Here is a 14,932-nt window from a genome sequence, read left to right as displayed (position 1 = left end):
GGGAATCATTGTGGAATACAAATAAAATCTGTAGTCTATTCAATATTATTATATGATGTTATATTAGGGGAAGCTAGATTAAAGATATATGAACTTGTTTCAAAATAAAAGTTTGACATATTTTTTCTAAGACATGTCTAGTTGAAAGGAATAGTTAGAATACTCATTTTTATCTCTGCCTCCTAAAACCCCACTGAAATAAAAATCTGAAACAACCTTAAGCTAGAACTAGAGACAACTGAGAATATCAGTATACCTTGTAGAAACTCCGGAAGCTTACTAGTTAGTGGCACAGGATACCTCTGGAAGTGAGAATGAAGATGAAACTTCAGATGGAAGGGAAGTTTAAAAGTCTGTTTAATAAGCAGTTAAGTCCCCACTTGTTCTTTCCAATCCTGGCCGAAGACTGAGGTTCTATGCAAAAAATGAAACAAGAAATTGCAGGGTCTGTGGCCTGGGGGTCACTAAGCACAGTTGCAGATACAGGTGCTATAATAAAATGGGGTTGGGAGGAGAGCAATGTGAAGAGTTTTCTGTTGCTTACTGAAAACCTTAGCTATTTTTCCCATCCCAGCTCTCAGAGTGCTGACAACCAGACAGGAAATGGGAAGATTCTTTTCTGAGGAATCCAGACAGCTCAAGAAAAAAGACCTAAATATATTGGTATCAAAAATTGCCCCGAGGAAGCAACTCAGCCAGATTGCTCTGCTGTAAGATCACAGTCTATAAACCACAATTGCGCGCACAGAGACGTTACTCAGCATTTTCGTGCTCCCCTCGTTAAACATGAGCAAATAGCCAAGTATGAAGAGTCAAGTTCTACGAAAAGCAGAGAAGAAAGCAGATGTTGTGGGGACATGAAGAGTTTAAAAAAATTATTATTAACCTCCTCAGCAGTAAAAGAAGATTTTACCTCTATGAAACATTAAAACTTCAAAATATGGTAGAGAGTTAAAAACATGAAGTTATAGAAGTCTTTCAGAGAAATGGATATAAAAATACAAAAAATGAAAACAGCAGTGAAAAGATCAGAAAATTAGGCAATTAACTCAGGAGGTTCATTAGTTGAATCGTAGGATTTTGAGGGGAAAAAACAAAATAGAATACAGGAAATAATTATAATAAATTATTATTATTAAAGGAAAAAACTCCCAGAATTGAAGGACATGAGTTTCTAGAATGTAAGATATGAATTTCTAGATAGACCTATAACTAGGTTTGTCAGGAATATTTTGAGAAACAGCTAAATGCATAAAAGTTCCCATACAGGAAAAAAAAATATGCAAATGATGAGGAATCAGAATGGAATCAGACTCAACAACCTTTAAAACTGCAGACATTTCCAAGCTAGTGAGACTATAAATTAAGTGTGAAGATAGAATAAAGGCATTATATTCAGACAACGGAGTGTGTTTAGAAAGCTAGAGGTACTATTCAATAGAGATACAGTAGATCCCTGGAAATATGCCTGAGGGAGATCCCAAAATAGCTATGTAACAGAGCTAGAGAGCAACCAACCCAGTTTGGAGACATCTCTCCAAGAAGATAAACATAATGGAATTTCTGATGTATTTGAAAATAATGACTAGATATTTAGACAATGAGAGTTTGGAAATCAGTTCATACTACACATTTGCTCAGGCCAATATAATGTTACTTTAGTAACACTGTCGTTTTTGACCCCAAGTCTTAAGAGGCCTTACATTCTTTTGCTCTTTTGCAACTCTATCCAGCAGCTATGTGAAAAATCCTGAGCTAGTCTGCTGGACAATGGGAAACTGCAGTAAGGAGAAACAGGCTATTCTCTTTGATTCCATTCTAGCAATAACAGCCAAGTCAGCCCCCGCGTTGATTACAGACAGATACCTGGGAGAGTCCAGCCAAGACCGAGAGAACTGTCCAGCTGAGCCCAGCCCAGGTGGCCAATGCAGAATCGTGACCTGCATCAGGGATTGGCAGGCTTTTTTTCTGTAAAGGGCCAGATAGTAAATATTGGGGATTGAATGGGTCAAGAGGCTTAATTGAGAGTATTATATAGGTACTTACATAATGAAAACCACAAATTGTTGCAGTTTTTTATGGATGAAAGTAAAAATACAGTAAAATAATATAGATCTAGTGAGAAGAAGAGAATTTTGGGGGGGATGGAGTTTTTTTGTTGTGATTTAAAGTTAGGTATCCCTATCAAAAATGGTTGCAAATACTCATTAATGCTGATATAACTGAGATTCATCATTCATATCATCTTTTAAAATATCTTTCACACAGGTACTGGCAAATTTTGATATCAGTCAACGAGTATGTGATTTTAATTGAGCATATTCATCACTAGACAGGCATTTTTATAATTACTATCTATTAATGTTTTCCATTTAGCATATAATTACAGTGCAGACTAATTACTTTCCATTAAAAGTTAGAGGAAAGTATCTCAGATGCATAGTAAATGGATTTTGAAATATGCACATTTCATTTGTACTACCAATGGAACTGTGTTTTGAGCTCGTAAATTTCTGTAGGAACAGAAGTCTCACTTCTCCTTTTAATCATTGATGCTCAGGAAGTATATAAAGCAGTTTCCTGTGATTCAAACACTCATCTTCTAAGGTGTATTTTTACAACCACACGAAACTTTTTAAATGACACATAATTAAATACATAAAGAATAAGCTGTATAGAAACAAAAAATAATTAAAGCACATATTTGTCCCAGAAAATGTTTGATACAATAGATTACCTCCCACAGATCACAATGGAGTTGATTGCTGAGAATTTTTCTGTGTTTTAACTGTGTTGACAATCCTTAAATAAAATTGCACTGATAAAGAACAAACAACCAAGGCTACTTATTAATTCAAGATTCTGTGACTGTGGAAATGTATGGTCAATTTAATGGGTACTAAAGCATAACTGTACTTTAACCAATAAAGAGAACTTTTAAAATCTTGTGCAGATATTTCATATAAGCTTTTAGCCCCCATTGACATTCTCGGTGACTTGTTTTATTGTAACAGTATAGAAACTGATTCCAGTCATTCAGTGTTTTCAAAAATTAGTACATAGAACTCATTCTTCCACGCTTAAAAACTAGTTATATAATTATTTGGACATGATTTGTTGCCTATATTTTTATATAAAAATATTTAGTTTATGATGAGAAACATAACTGAATATTTTAAGAAACCAACCATAAATATATATACAAGTGGATGTTTTCCTCTCCAAACTGCTTACCTTAGAACAGCAGTGTTTCTCAGTGGGAGGCGATCCAGTGAGTAGATGTCAAGCATGCTGTTTATCGAAAAACGCCCACCCCTCCCCCAGCAAAGAATGATCAGTAGTCTGAGGTTGAGGAAACTTTCCTTAGAGAACACACCATGTTCCAATGGTGTGGCCATTACTAAAATATTCCAGAATATAGACTTTTAGAATTTCTTATTTGAATATATTCATTGTCTCAAATTGCCATTCCTTGTTAGGTATATTTTATTTTGGACTAATTCTCATGACTCATTGGGACAGTTTAGTTCATTCATTGGATTCAATAGAGCATTCAGGCAGATACTCACAGGCATACACAATTATTTAATCATCTCCAACTGATTCAGAATTTGGTTTGGTTAGAAAATGGAAGGCTTTAAAATTCCCTTTTGCATCATATTTAAAGGGATTTATTTGTTGACCGGCACTTTGTAAGGACTGATTTCAGAGCCCTGCCTGTCATCTAACACCTGTTTGAGAGGAGAGGGTCAAGGGGACTTTTCTCTGTAAGTGGTTCTTTGTCAGCTCGAAGATTAGAAGATTCTCAAAAATGTGGACTGAGCACCTAATATAAACTCTCAATCCCCCCAAAAATGTCAACTGAAGAACATATTAGTAAACTCTTCATGTTATTTTTCTGGATGTATTCTTTTTATTTAAACTGAGCTTTTGCTTTCAAATAGGTCTGGTCAAATTAACCAGTATGACCCTTGCTAGGTAGAAATTCTGATTGCCATTTAATGTAGGACAGATCTATCTTTACAGTCAAATAATCCAGGTCTACAGTATTTGTCTGCACTTCTAAAATTCTGAAAGCTCTGAAAACTGATTTTTGTAATTCGGTTATTGGCAAAACATAATGTCACCTGAACAGATGTGAAGCTATTATACTTTTAATTTACCCTTATAGTTGAATATTCATACTTTTCATTGCAGAACTAGCTATATGATTTATTTCATATAATTAGGGATTCATTAATACATGAAATATTTTTGCTTTGTAAAAATCTGAAAATTTTCAAATTCCAAATTATTAAATATGCAACCAACAGGAATTTTAATTATAGATGCTTTTATTTTAAATATTCTTATACTTTAAAAAATTACTATAGCTTTTCAACTTTTCAAATAATTATGGAAGTAACTTAGTATTTTGTCATTTTATCAATGAAATTAAAGCTTATTGAAAATAAAATAGTAAAAAATTTCAAAGTCACCATTATAGGGATTTTCAGATTTGTGACAATTTTATATAGGAAAGAAACCCAAAATTTAAGAGTATACTAATGTTAATGTGGCAAGAGTATATGATCAAGCAAATGATAAGAAATAATGTGTATATTTATAAAAATATGTATCACATAATATTTTTAAAATGCAGAATGAAGTCAGATGTCATTCTTCCTCAATAAACTGTTAAGATTAAATATAATAAAAAATATAATAACACAGCCATTTTCATGGGAAAAATTTTTGTGCAAAATGTCAAAAGCTGTAAGATTATATCAAAATTATATCCTTTAGCCAAAATGATTCTACTTTTTGAATTGATCCTAAGGAAATAAAAGACACACATCACAAAGATACATATATAAATGCTATCACAGATGTATTCTATTAAAAACAACCAAAATACCCATGAGTAATGATTGGTAAAACAAGCTATTATATTTAAATTCTTGTAATCAAATACAAATTATAAAAGAACATATAATGGCTTAAAATATTCAAAATGTATTTTAACTGAAAATGCCATAGTTAGAAAATAGTATGTGCACTTGAGCTTCATCCTACTTTACTGATGTGGGGTATATGTATATTGTTTTGTGTTCATATTTTCTGTTCTTTGAAATTTTCTACAGTAAGTATATTCACAATAGGAAATTGTTACTAATTTACATTTTCTGGGTCATATATACACGTCTAAAATTAACCATGACCAAATGGCAAGGTTGGTTGGAGTGTCATTCCATGCACCAGAAAAGTTGTGGGTTCGGTTACCAGTCAGGGCACATACCTAGGTTGTTGATTTGATCCCTAGTCAGGACACATACAGGAGGCAGCCAGCCCAATAGATGCGATGTCTGTCTGTCTGTCTGTCTGTCTCTCTCTCTCTCTCTCCCTCTCTCTCTCTCTCAATATCTCTTTCTCCCTCTTCCTCACCTCCTTTCCAATCCCCTCCTCTCATCCTCCTTTCCACCTTTCTCTTTCCCTTCCTCTCTCTAAAGTCAATAAAATCATATCCTTGGGTGAAGATTTTTTTAAATTAATTGAGAAAAGTTACATAAATAAAAACTTCAATGTTAAGAGTCCTTAAGAACAACAAAATGAAGGAAATACTCATGAGAAATTTCAAGGTATTTTGTCATTGAAAGGTTGTCCAAAAAAAGGATGCTACCTGTATAGATAAATAGAAGTTAAAGAAGTTTGTTTTGTGGAACTCATCCAATCACAAAACACTATTTCAGCAGAAAATATTACTACTGTTTGAGGTATTATTTTTTTTTCAAAATTTTAGCCCTCTTTCTCCTTGTCTGAAATTCTGAAATCTGTTAGGTACCTGATTATTATTTCAGTAAAATGGGGAGTACCATTTTTCTCTCCCTAGATTTCTCATTTCAAATATTAGCACAGAGGGTGGAATTTTTACCTCTTATTCATGGTGTCCAGCTCTCAACATCTTAACCTGGCAGGAGGACCAAACGAGCTGTAAATCTTACCACCCAGACCACACTTGATTATTGTAGGATGGGAAAATTAAACGTGAATAGAACAGCTCGAGCATTAGGGTGTTCTTGGAAGAATAAACACAAGTTGGAAGTCTTATGTGGATAGTGCAAAGTACAGGAAGGCAATCAATCATGTAAACATCAAATGAAAGGTTGGTAAGGAAGCCATTGGAGTCTGTCAGGCGCTCCCTGCAATAAATGGCTTGTTCCATTTCTTTTCCCTTTCACTCAGTTTAGAAAAGTGCATTCTGTGGAATCTCTAACAGATCTCAAAATATTTTGTAGCTTCTTATTCCTGGTTAAAGACACGTTTTGAACAGAATGAGCTCAAACCTTTGAAGAGGGTTTTTAGTTAATATAAAATGGACACAGATTTTGTCACAGTGTGTACTTCCATGACCTTTTCCCTCCTCCCACAAACAGGAAACTGTTAAGGCAGCAATAATCGAGGAGCAAAAGCGAAGTGAAAAGGCTGTAGAAGAGGCAGTGAAAAAAGCAAGAGATGAATTGATAGAATATGTAAAAGAACAGAAAAGGGTAAGTATCTCCTGAAGGGTTTTAATTTGTGCTTCCACAAATGGAAGCAATAGCTTCCATACAATAGCATGAAATGTTAAAATATTTAAGTCCTTTGTCATGTAATTTAGGAATATCTATCCAAGGTTATTTTCTGATACAGTTATATATTCTGATAGTTACATCTATAGACGTAACTGCCATTTGTCAATAAAAAAGCAACACTGAATAATTTCTTGCTACCCTTGTAGAAATCACCTGTACCATTTTCAATGTAAGTTTACACTCATGAAAAAAGGAGACAGTTCTAGATTATTTTTGAGGTAACCTTGGTTCATAACATTATGTAATTTTTAGGTCTAAAAAAATTGTAATTCAGCACGTGTGCACACTACGTCATGCTCACCACCAGAAGTTGCCTGCCGTGTGGCTGACCCCCTTTAGACATTTCACCCTGCCTCCACACCTCTTTCCCACCAGTAACCACCAACCCAGTGTCTGCTTCTGTGAGCTTGTTTTCATTTTGTTTTGCTCTTTTCATTCCCCATAAGTGAAATCATATGGTATTTGCTTTCTTTACCTGATTAATTTTAATTAGCGTAATACCTTCAAGGTCCATCCATGATGATGCAAATGGCAAGATTTCATCTTTATTGTGGCTCAGTAATATTCCATTGTATATACAGTTGACCTCTGAACAGTGCAGGGTCACTAACATTCTACAAGGTCAAAAATGTGTGTATAACTTTTGACTCCCAGAAAACTTACTACTAACAGCTGCTGTTGACTGGAAGTTTTACTGATTATATAAACAGTCAACGCACAGTTTGTATGTTGTAAGTATTGTAGCATATACTGCATTCCTACAAAAAAAGTAAGCCAGAGAAAAGGAAATGCTGTTTAAAAAATCATAAGGAAGAGAAAATTCATTTATAGCATTTACTGAAAAAAAGTTGTGTATGAGTGGACATATGCAGTTTAGACTTGTGTTAGTCTCAACAGTCAGCTGTGCGTATTACGTCTTTATCCATTAATTCATCAGTGGATACTTAGGATATTTCTACGTCTTAGCTATTGAAAATAGTTCTGCAGTGAGCATAGGGGAACGTACATCTTTTTGAATTCGTGTCTTTGTGTTCTCTAGAAGTACAAGAGTTGGATTATATAGTAGTTCTTAATCTTTTGAGGTATCATAGTCTTTTCCATAGTGACTGTAATAATTTACATTCTCACCTACAGTGTACGAGGGTTTCCTTTTTTCACATCTTCTCCAACACTTAATGTTTCCTGTATTTTTAAATTATTGTTCAATTTATTGAGGTGACATGGTTAATAGGTCACATAGGTTTCAAGTGTACATTTCATGATACATGATGTGTATATTGCATTGTGTGCCCGCCACCCAAAGTCAAATTATCTTTTGTCCCTATATATTTGACTCCCTTTACCTCTTACTACCCCCCCATCCACCTTCCCTCTGGTAACCACCATACTATTGTCTGTGTCTATGAGTTTTAGTTTTATATCCCACATATGAGTGGAATCATGTGGTCATTAGCTTTTTCTGACAGGCTTATTTCACTCAGCATAATGTTCACTCACCATCTGTGTTGTTGCAAATGGCAGTATTTCGAGGGTTTTTTTTTTTTATAGATTGCCATTCTTACAGATATGAGGGGATATCTAATTGTGGTTTTTGCTTGCCTTTTCCTAATAATTAATGATGTTTATCATCTTTTCATGAGCCTGTTAGAGCTACTTGTATGTCTTCATTAGGAAAATATCTGTTCAGAACCCATGCCCATTTTTTAATTGAGTTGTTTGGCTTTATTTGTCATCGGTGGTGTGAGTTGTGTGAGTTTTTAGTATAGTTTGTATATTTACCACTTTTCAGGTATATGATTTTCAAATATCTTCTCCCATGCAGTAGGTTGCCATTTCATTTTGGTGATGCATTCCTTTGCTGTGCAGAAGCTTCTTAGTTTGATATAGTCCCACTTGTTTATTTTTGCTTATGTTTGCCTTGCTGTTGGAGTAAAATCCATAAATAACATCACTAAGACTGATGTCAAGAACCCTGCCATCTATGTTTTCTTCTGTGTGCTTTATGGCTTCAGGTCTTACACTCAAGTCTTTAATCTCTTTTGATTAATTATGATGTAAGACAGTGGTTTAGTTTCATTCTTTAGTGTGTGGCTGTTTAGATTTACTAAAACCATTCTTTGAAAACACCTTTCTTTCTCCATTGTATGTTATTATCTCCTTTGTCATAAATTAGTTCTTTATATTTGTGTGGGTCTGTTTCTGGGATCTCAATTCTCTTTCATTGATCTATCTGTCTGTCCTTCTACCTATACCATACTGTTTTGCTCATTATAGCTTTGCAATATGGTTTGAAGTCAGAGTGTATCATACCTCCAGTTTTGTTCTTTTGTTCTCAGGACTGCTTTAGCTACTCAGTGTCTTTTTGTGGTTCCATACTAATTTTGGTATTTTCTGTTCTACTTCTGTGGAAAATGTCATTGGAATTTTAATAGGATTGCTTTGAATCTGTAGATCGCTTTAGGTAGCATGGACATTTTAACAGTGTTAATTCTTTGTACCCATGAGCATAAGACATCTTTCCATTTCTCTATGTTGTCTTCAATTTCTTTCAACAGTGTCTTACAATTTTTAATATATATGTCTTTTACCTCCTTGGTTACATTTATTTTTCAGTATTTATTCTTTTTGTTGTGATTATCAGTGTTATTGTTTTTAATCTTTTTTTTATTGTTGGTCAATACAGTTGTCCCAATTTTTCCCCCGTTGCTCTCCCCTGCCAAACTTCTCTTTCAGATAGCCCATGTTTAGTTTATAGAAATGCAACAGATTTTTGTATATTGATTTTTATATCCTGCCACTTTACTATATTCATTTATTATTTCTACTAATTTTTTGGTGGAGTCTTTAGGGTTTTCTATATATAAAATCTTGTCACCTGAAAATAGTGACAACTTAACTTCTTCCTTTTCAATTTGGGTTCCGTTTGTTTTTATTGCCTGATTGCTCTGGCTAGTAATGGAATTGTCAAGGATTCACATCCTTGTCTTGCTTCTGATCTTAGAGGAAAAGCTTTCAGTTTTTTACCATTGAGTATGATGTTAGCTCTGGGTTTTTATTATGTTGAGATACTTTCTTTCTGTACCCATGGTATTGAAATGAGATTTTTTTTTATCATAAATGGGGGTGCTGTGTCTTGTCAAATGCTTTTTCTGCGTCTACTAAGATACTCATATGATTTTTACCCTTCATTTTATTAATGTGGTATATCATATTGATTGATTTGTGTATGTCAAACCATCTGTACATCCTGGAATAACTGTTGATTATGCTAATATTTTGTTGAGAACTTTTATATCTACAAGGATGGGCAAAAGTAGGTTTACAGTTGCAAGTACACGAAACAGTTTACTGTTGTATTATTATTTGTTACAACTGTAAACCTCCTTTTGCTCACCCCATATGTTCATCGAATACTGTCTTGTAATTTTTCTTGTGTTTTGTCTTTTTCTGATTTTGACTTCAATGTAGTGTTGGTAACATAAAATGAATTAGGAAGCATTCCCTTCTCTTCAATTTTTTGGAAGAGTTGAAAATGATTAGTATTAAATCTTATTTGATTGCTTGGTAGAATTCACCAATGAAGCAGTCTGGTCCTGGACTTTTGTTTTCTTGGAGATTTTTGATTACTGTTTTAATTTCCTTACAGGTGATTATTCTAGTCATATTTTATATTTCCTCATGATGCAGTCAGGAAGGTGGTATGATTCTAAGAATTTATCCATTTTCTCTAAATTTTCTAATTTTTTGGCTTACAGCTGGTGATAGAAGTCAACTGTAGTATCTGTTGTAATTACTTTTTTGTTTCTTATTTTTATTTATTTGAGCCTTCTGTCTTTTTTCCTTATTCAGTCTAGCTAAAGGTTTGTCATTTTTGTTTATCTCTTCCCCCCAAAAAGCAGCTCAATTTTATTGATTTTTTCTGCCATCTCTTTAGTCTCCATTTTATTTATTTCCTTGGATTTCTTCCTTGAGCCAGTAGTTTTTCAGTAGCATATTGTTTGATCTCCATCTATTTGTAATGTTTCCACTTTTCCTAGTTGATTTCTATTTCTATTATACCATTGTCATGAAAAATATACTTGATAGTTTCAATGTTGTTAAATTTATGAGACTTGTTTTACTATGTGGTCTAATGTGGTCTATCCTTGAGACTATTCTGTGTACATTTGAGAAAATTTTATTCTGGTGCTTTTGGATAGAATACTTTTTATATATCTATTATAAATGTATTTATATATCTATTAAATTCATTTGGTTATATTGTTGTTGAAGGCTGATGTCTCCTTTTATACTTTATCTGAATGGTGTAAGTGGTGTTAAAGTTCCCTCTTACTATTGTGTTGTCAATTTCTCCCTTCAGGTCTGTTAATAGTTGCTTTATATATTTTGGTTCTTCTATGTTGGGTGCATTTGCATTAATAAATACAGGGTCAAACACAAATAACACCCCTTCTTATTACAAAATCATAAGTATGAAATTCTGTAACATAATAAAACACACTCAAGCACACCATATGACATTGTAGGTGAAATGTTCAAATTAAGACTGTAAATTATTACGACTGTATTATTATCCTATCAACCACACTCAAGCAGGCCTTACTTGTGGTGGAACCTGTACATGCCTTCCTGATGCATTGTCTCCATTATCATTATATAGTGTCCATCTTGACCTTTGTCACCATTTTGGCTTGAAATCTATTTTGTCTTTAATAAATATGACTACACCCACTTTCTTTTGGTGAACATATGCTGGCAGGATCACCTTTCACCCATTCACTTGAAGCCTATGGCTGTCTCTAAAGCTGACGTGTATCTCTTAAAGGCAACATATAGTTGGGTATTGTTTTATAATCTATCCAACCACTTACGCCATTTACATTTAGGGTAATTATTGATATAGGAGGACTTACAACTGCCATTTTATCTTTTATTTTTTGATTGATCTATATCTCCATTGTTTCATTTTCCTTGTATTTTTTTTCTGCCACTTTAGTTTGGTGGACTTCTCTAATGGTTTTTCTGTTTTCTCTCTTTTTTTTTATATTTTATGTCTTTGCTCCAGATGGTTTTTATGTGTGGTTAGAATGAGGTTTGTATAAAAAAAATGTCATAGATAAAATAGTCCTTTTTCTGCAAATAGCATCTTATCTTCATTGCTTTTCACCCCTCCCTTTTACATTTCTGTCTTCACAAATTATTCCTTTTTGTATTGTGAGATTATCCCTGAACTGAAGTAGTTATGGTTATATTAATACATTTTTTCCTTTAAACTTTATGCTGTAATTTAGTGTTTGAGCACCCTATTCTGAGACAGATTTGTAATTTTCTGATTCAGTTTATTTGTTGTCTTACTCAAATTTGTGTGCTTATACCTTTTGTTTCAGGAGGAAGAGCTCCTGTCAACACTAGGCAGGGCTAGCGATTGGGCACTCCCTCCACTGGTGTTGTTTAGGAAAGCCTTTCCTTCCCATTCATATCTGAAAAATAACTTTGCTGGATACAGTGTTCTTGGCTGTCAGTCTCTATCTTTCAGTATTTTGCTTGTGTCATTTTGTCATTTTGTCATTTTACTCTCTCCTAGCCTATAGAGTTTCTGCTGAGAAATTTGCTGATAGCCTAATGGACATTGTTTTTAGGTTATTTCCCTTTCCCCCCTGGATTCTTTTAAAATTCTTTATCATTAACTATGACAGTTTTAATGTAGTTTGTCTTGAGAAAGTCTGTTTGCATGGAGATGATACTTTGTGGGCTTGTATATCCAGTTTCTTGCCCAGGTTTGGGAAGTCTCCAGTTATTATTTCTTTAAATAATATCTCTGTTGCCTTCTCCCTCTCTCCTCCTTCTGTGATATCTACTATCCTTGTGTTACCATTTCCTATGGAGTTGTATAGTTCTTCGAGAGCTTCTTCATTTTTTAAAAAAAGATTTTATTTATTTTTAGAGAGAGGGGAAGGGAGGGAGAAAGATGGGAGGGAAACATCGACGTGAGAGAGAAACATCAATCAGTTGCATCTCATAAGTGCTCTGACCTGGAACTGCACCTGTAACCTAGGCACATGCCCTGATCAGGAATCAAACCAGCAACCCTCCGCTTTGTGGTACAACACCCAGCCAACTGAGCCATGCTGGTCCGGGCACTTCTTCATTTTTTTAAAGCCTTAGTTCTCTCTTCTCTTCCACCTGAATAATTTTTAGAATTCTGTCTTCAAGCTCACTAATTTGTTCTTCCATATGGTCTGCTGTACTCCCAATGCTTTCTTCAACTCATTTATTGACGTCTTCAGTTGAACAGATTCTTTTTGGTTCTTTTTTAGAATTCCACACTCTATTTTAAAGTACTCCAGTTCATTAATTTTATTTCTGAGTTCACTGAACTATCATTGAGGGTTTTTTTTTTTTGTTTGTTTGTTTGTTTGTTTGTTTTTCAATTTTGTAGCTCATTGAATTTCTTCATGACATGACCTGGTAGGTGCCTCCTAACTTTCTGAAGAGAAAATTCTGAACCAAAAATAGTCAGTTGACTTTTCAGGAAGTGACATATTCTCAGAAAACACTTCTTTTCATGTATGGTCCCAAAGCCTTTATTTGGGATCAAGGTGTATACTTTTTATCATATTTTGTAATTATTTATGGCCAGTCCTTATTTGAGGTCCACATTTGGACAAAATATTATATAACAGGGCAAATCCATTCATTAATATGATTTTTTATTAATATTTCTTTGATCAAAATGTAAGGCTTTTCTTAAAAAATTTTTTCAATCATACTGTTCTCCCATCAAAAGGAGTAATGTGGCTTCCATAAGAAATGTTTTAAATGAATGCAAGAAATGCCATGTTAGGATTTATCCAGTTCTTGTGTGAGGTAAATTTGCCTCTTGAAGGGAACTCACAGTGAGCTCTGCCATTTAATCTCTGTGTTCTTGCAAATTGAATTAAAGGAGTAGTATTCATTTGTGTTAGGTAAGCCAGTTATCACATATAAAAATCATTACTAAATAACAATAACAAAATCATGACATTAGATCCTATTTATACCTGACTTTAACTAATCTATGCTTGTTTCTTTATTTGTTAAGGAAAATAAATCTAATACCTCCCTTATAAAATTGTTATGAGTTACATGTATTGAATAATAAAATCAAACAGCTTGAGTCAGGATTCAATAAATATGTGCTATGATTATTACTATTTTTACTACATTATTTTTTAAAACTCAGAAACTCCTAATAGCATTATTTGTGCTAATTTAAAATGTTCTTTTCAGATTAATGTTTAGCATCCTGTGTCCTCTGAAGTTTATAGTATGAGTCCTGAAGTTTATTCTATGCTTGTTACTGGATTGACAAATTAAAACTGATTTAATCAGTTTACTAGAAGGAAGTTTATTACTTCCACTTTGGGATTTGGGTTTTTTGTAATAATATATATTATAGAATACTTTCAAGATTTGAATGCTTCTGTCTCTCTGAACATAAAAGCTATAAAAAAGAAGGTAGATAAAATATCTGATAAAAATACTAAATAATTACTAGACTTCATATATATGTGTTTGTGTGTGTGTGTGTGTGTGTGTGTGTATATGTATATAATTAAAATCTATATACTCTTCTTTCCAAAAAATATTGATTTTTGTGTTTAAAGTTAATTTTTATGAATATTTCTGGGATTGGAAGTTTTTCACATAAAATAAGACATCTCAAAGTTTATAAAGTAATATTTAGAAGAAACAAATGTTTTTTAGCATATTCATAATCTCCCCAAGTCTTTCCAAAACACTAAACTAGGGCAACTCATCTCTGCTTCTTCCTTTGTAAGATGAATTTCTGTTTGCATCAGAGAACACTACTTTTCCAGAACAAAAATTTTCCTTTCTCTTCTCCAGCTTTTTTAACTAGAGAGTCAACTTGAGATTTTCAACATTAGACACCTCAAAAGCCCTACAGACCTTGGTTCCAACTGGGCTTACATTACAGTCTGTGAAATAATCTTCTGCTCTTGAAGTTTTCAAAAATCTTTGAGGAAAAAAGTCTAATGTTGTGTTAGTTCCTGTCTTTATATGTCTTTTGTCCTTAACATTCTTTCCTTTGACATCATCTTACCCTTAACAAATTTACTGAAAGACTGAAATACTCTTTTTTCCCTGCATTTTTCCTTTAGTCTTTTACTTTTAAAGGAGAGAAACACATAATGAGAAAAAATGCTTAACTTTTCAAATAAATTACATCTTACCTTTCCATATAAAATGCAGCAGGATCACAGATATGGAATATAACATACCTTTTTCTGTTTATCAACAATTAACAAGTTTTTAATCAG

The 14,932-nt window shown here is 33.4% G+C and overlaps 1 protein-coding gene across 13 annotated transcripts in view; it reads left to right on the top strand.

Annotated features, from left to right (window-relative positions):
• Positions 1-14,932, top strand: part of CCDC91 (coiled-coil domain containing 91) — a 275,641-nt gene that overhangs the window by 216,681 nt on the left and 44,028 nt on the right. For 11 of the 13 annotated variants that reach the window (XM_045829846.1, XM_045829842.1, XM_045829835.1 and 8 more), the window contains one exon: positions 6,414-6,527. The exons of 1 other annotated variant lie outside the window; for it this stretch is intronic. In XM_045829846.1, the coding sequence (XP_045685802.1) occupies positions 6,414-6,527 (114 nt within the window). Of the gene's footprint in view, positions 1-574; positions 2,911-6,413; positions 6,528-14,932 lie in introns of those variants that run through there. One more of the 13 variants, XM_045829847.1, reaches the window with a different exon arrangement.

This window comes from Phyllostomus hastatus, unplaced genomic scaffold, assembly GCF_019186645.2.
Source record: "Phyllostomus hastatus isolate PE091 unplaced genomic scaffold, TTU_PhHast_1.1 phas_scaffold_93, whole genome shotgun sequence".
NCBI classification, from domain to species: Eukaryota; Metazoa; Chordata; class Mammalia; order Chiroptera; family Phyllostomidae; genus Phyllostomus; species Phyllostomus hastatus.
Note: the sequence above shows the minus strand (reverse complement) of the source record. Positions and strands in the feature narration are given on the sequence as shown.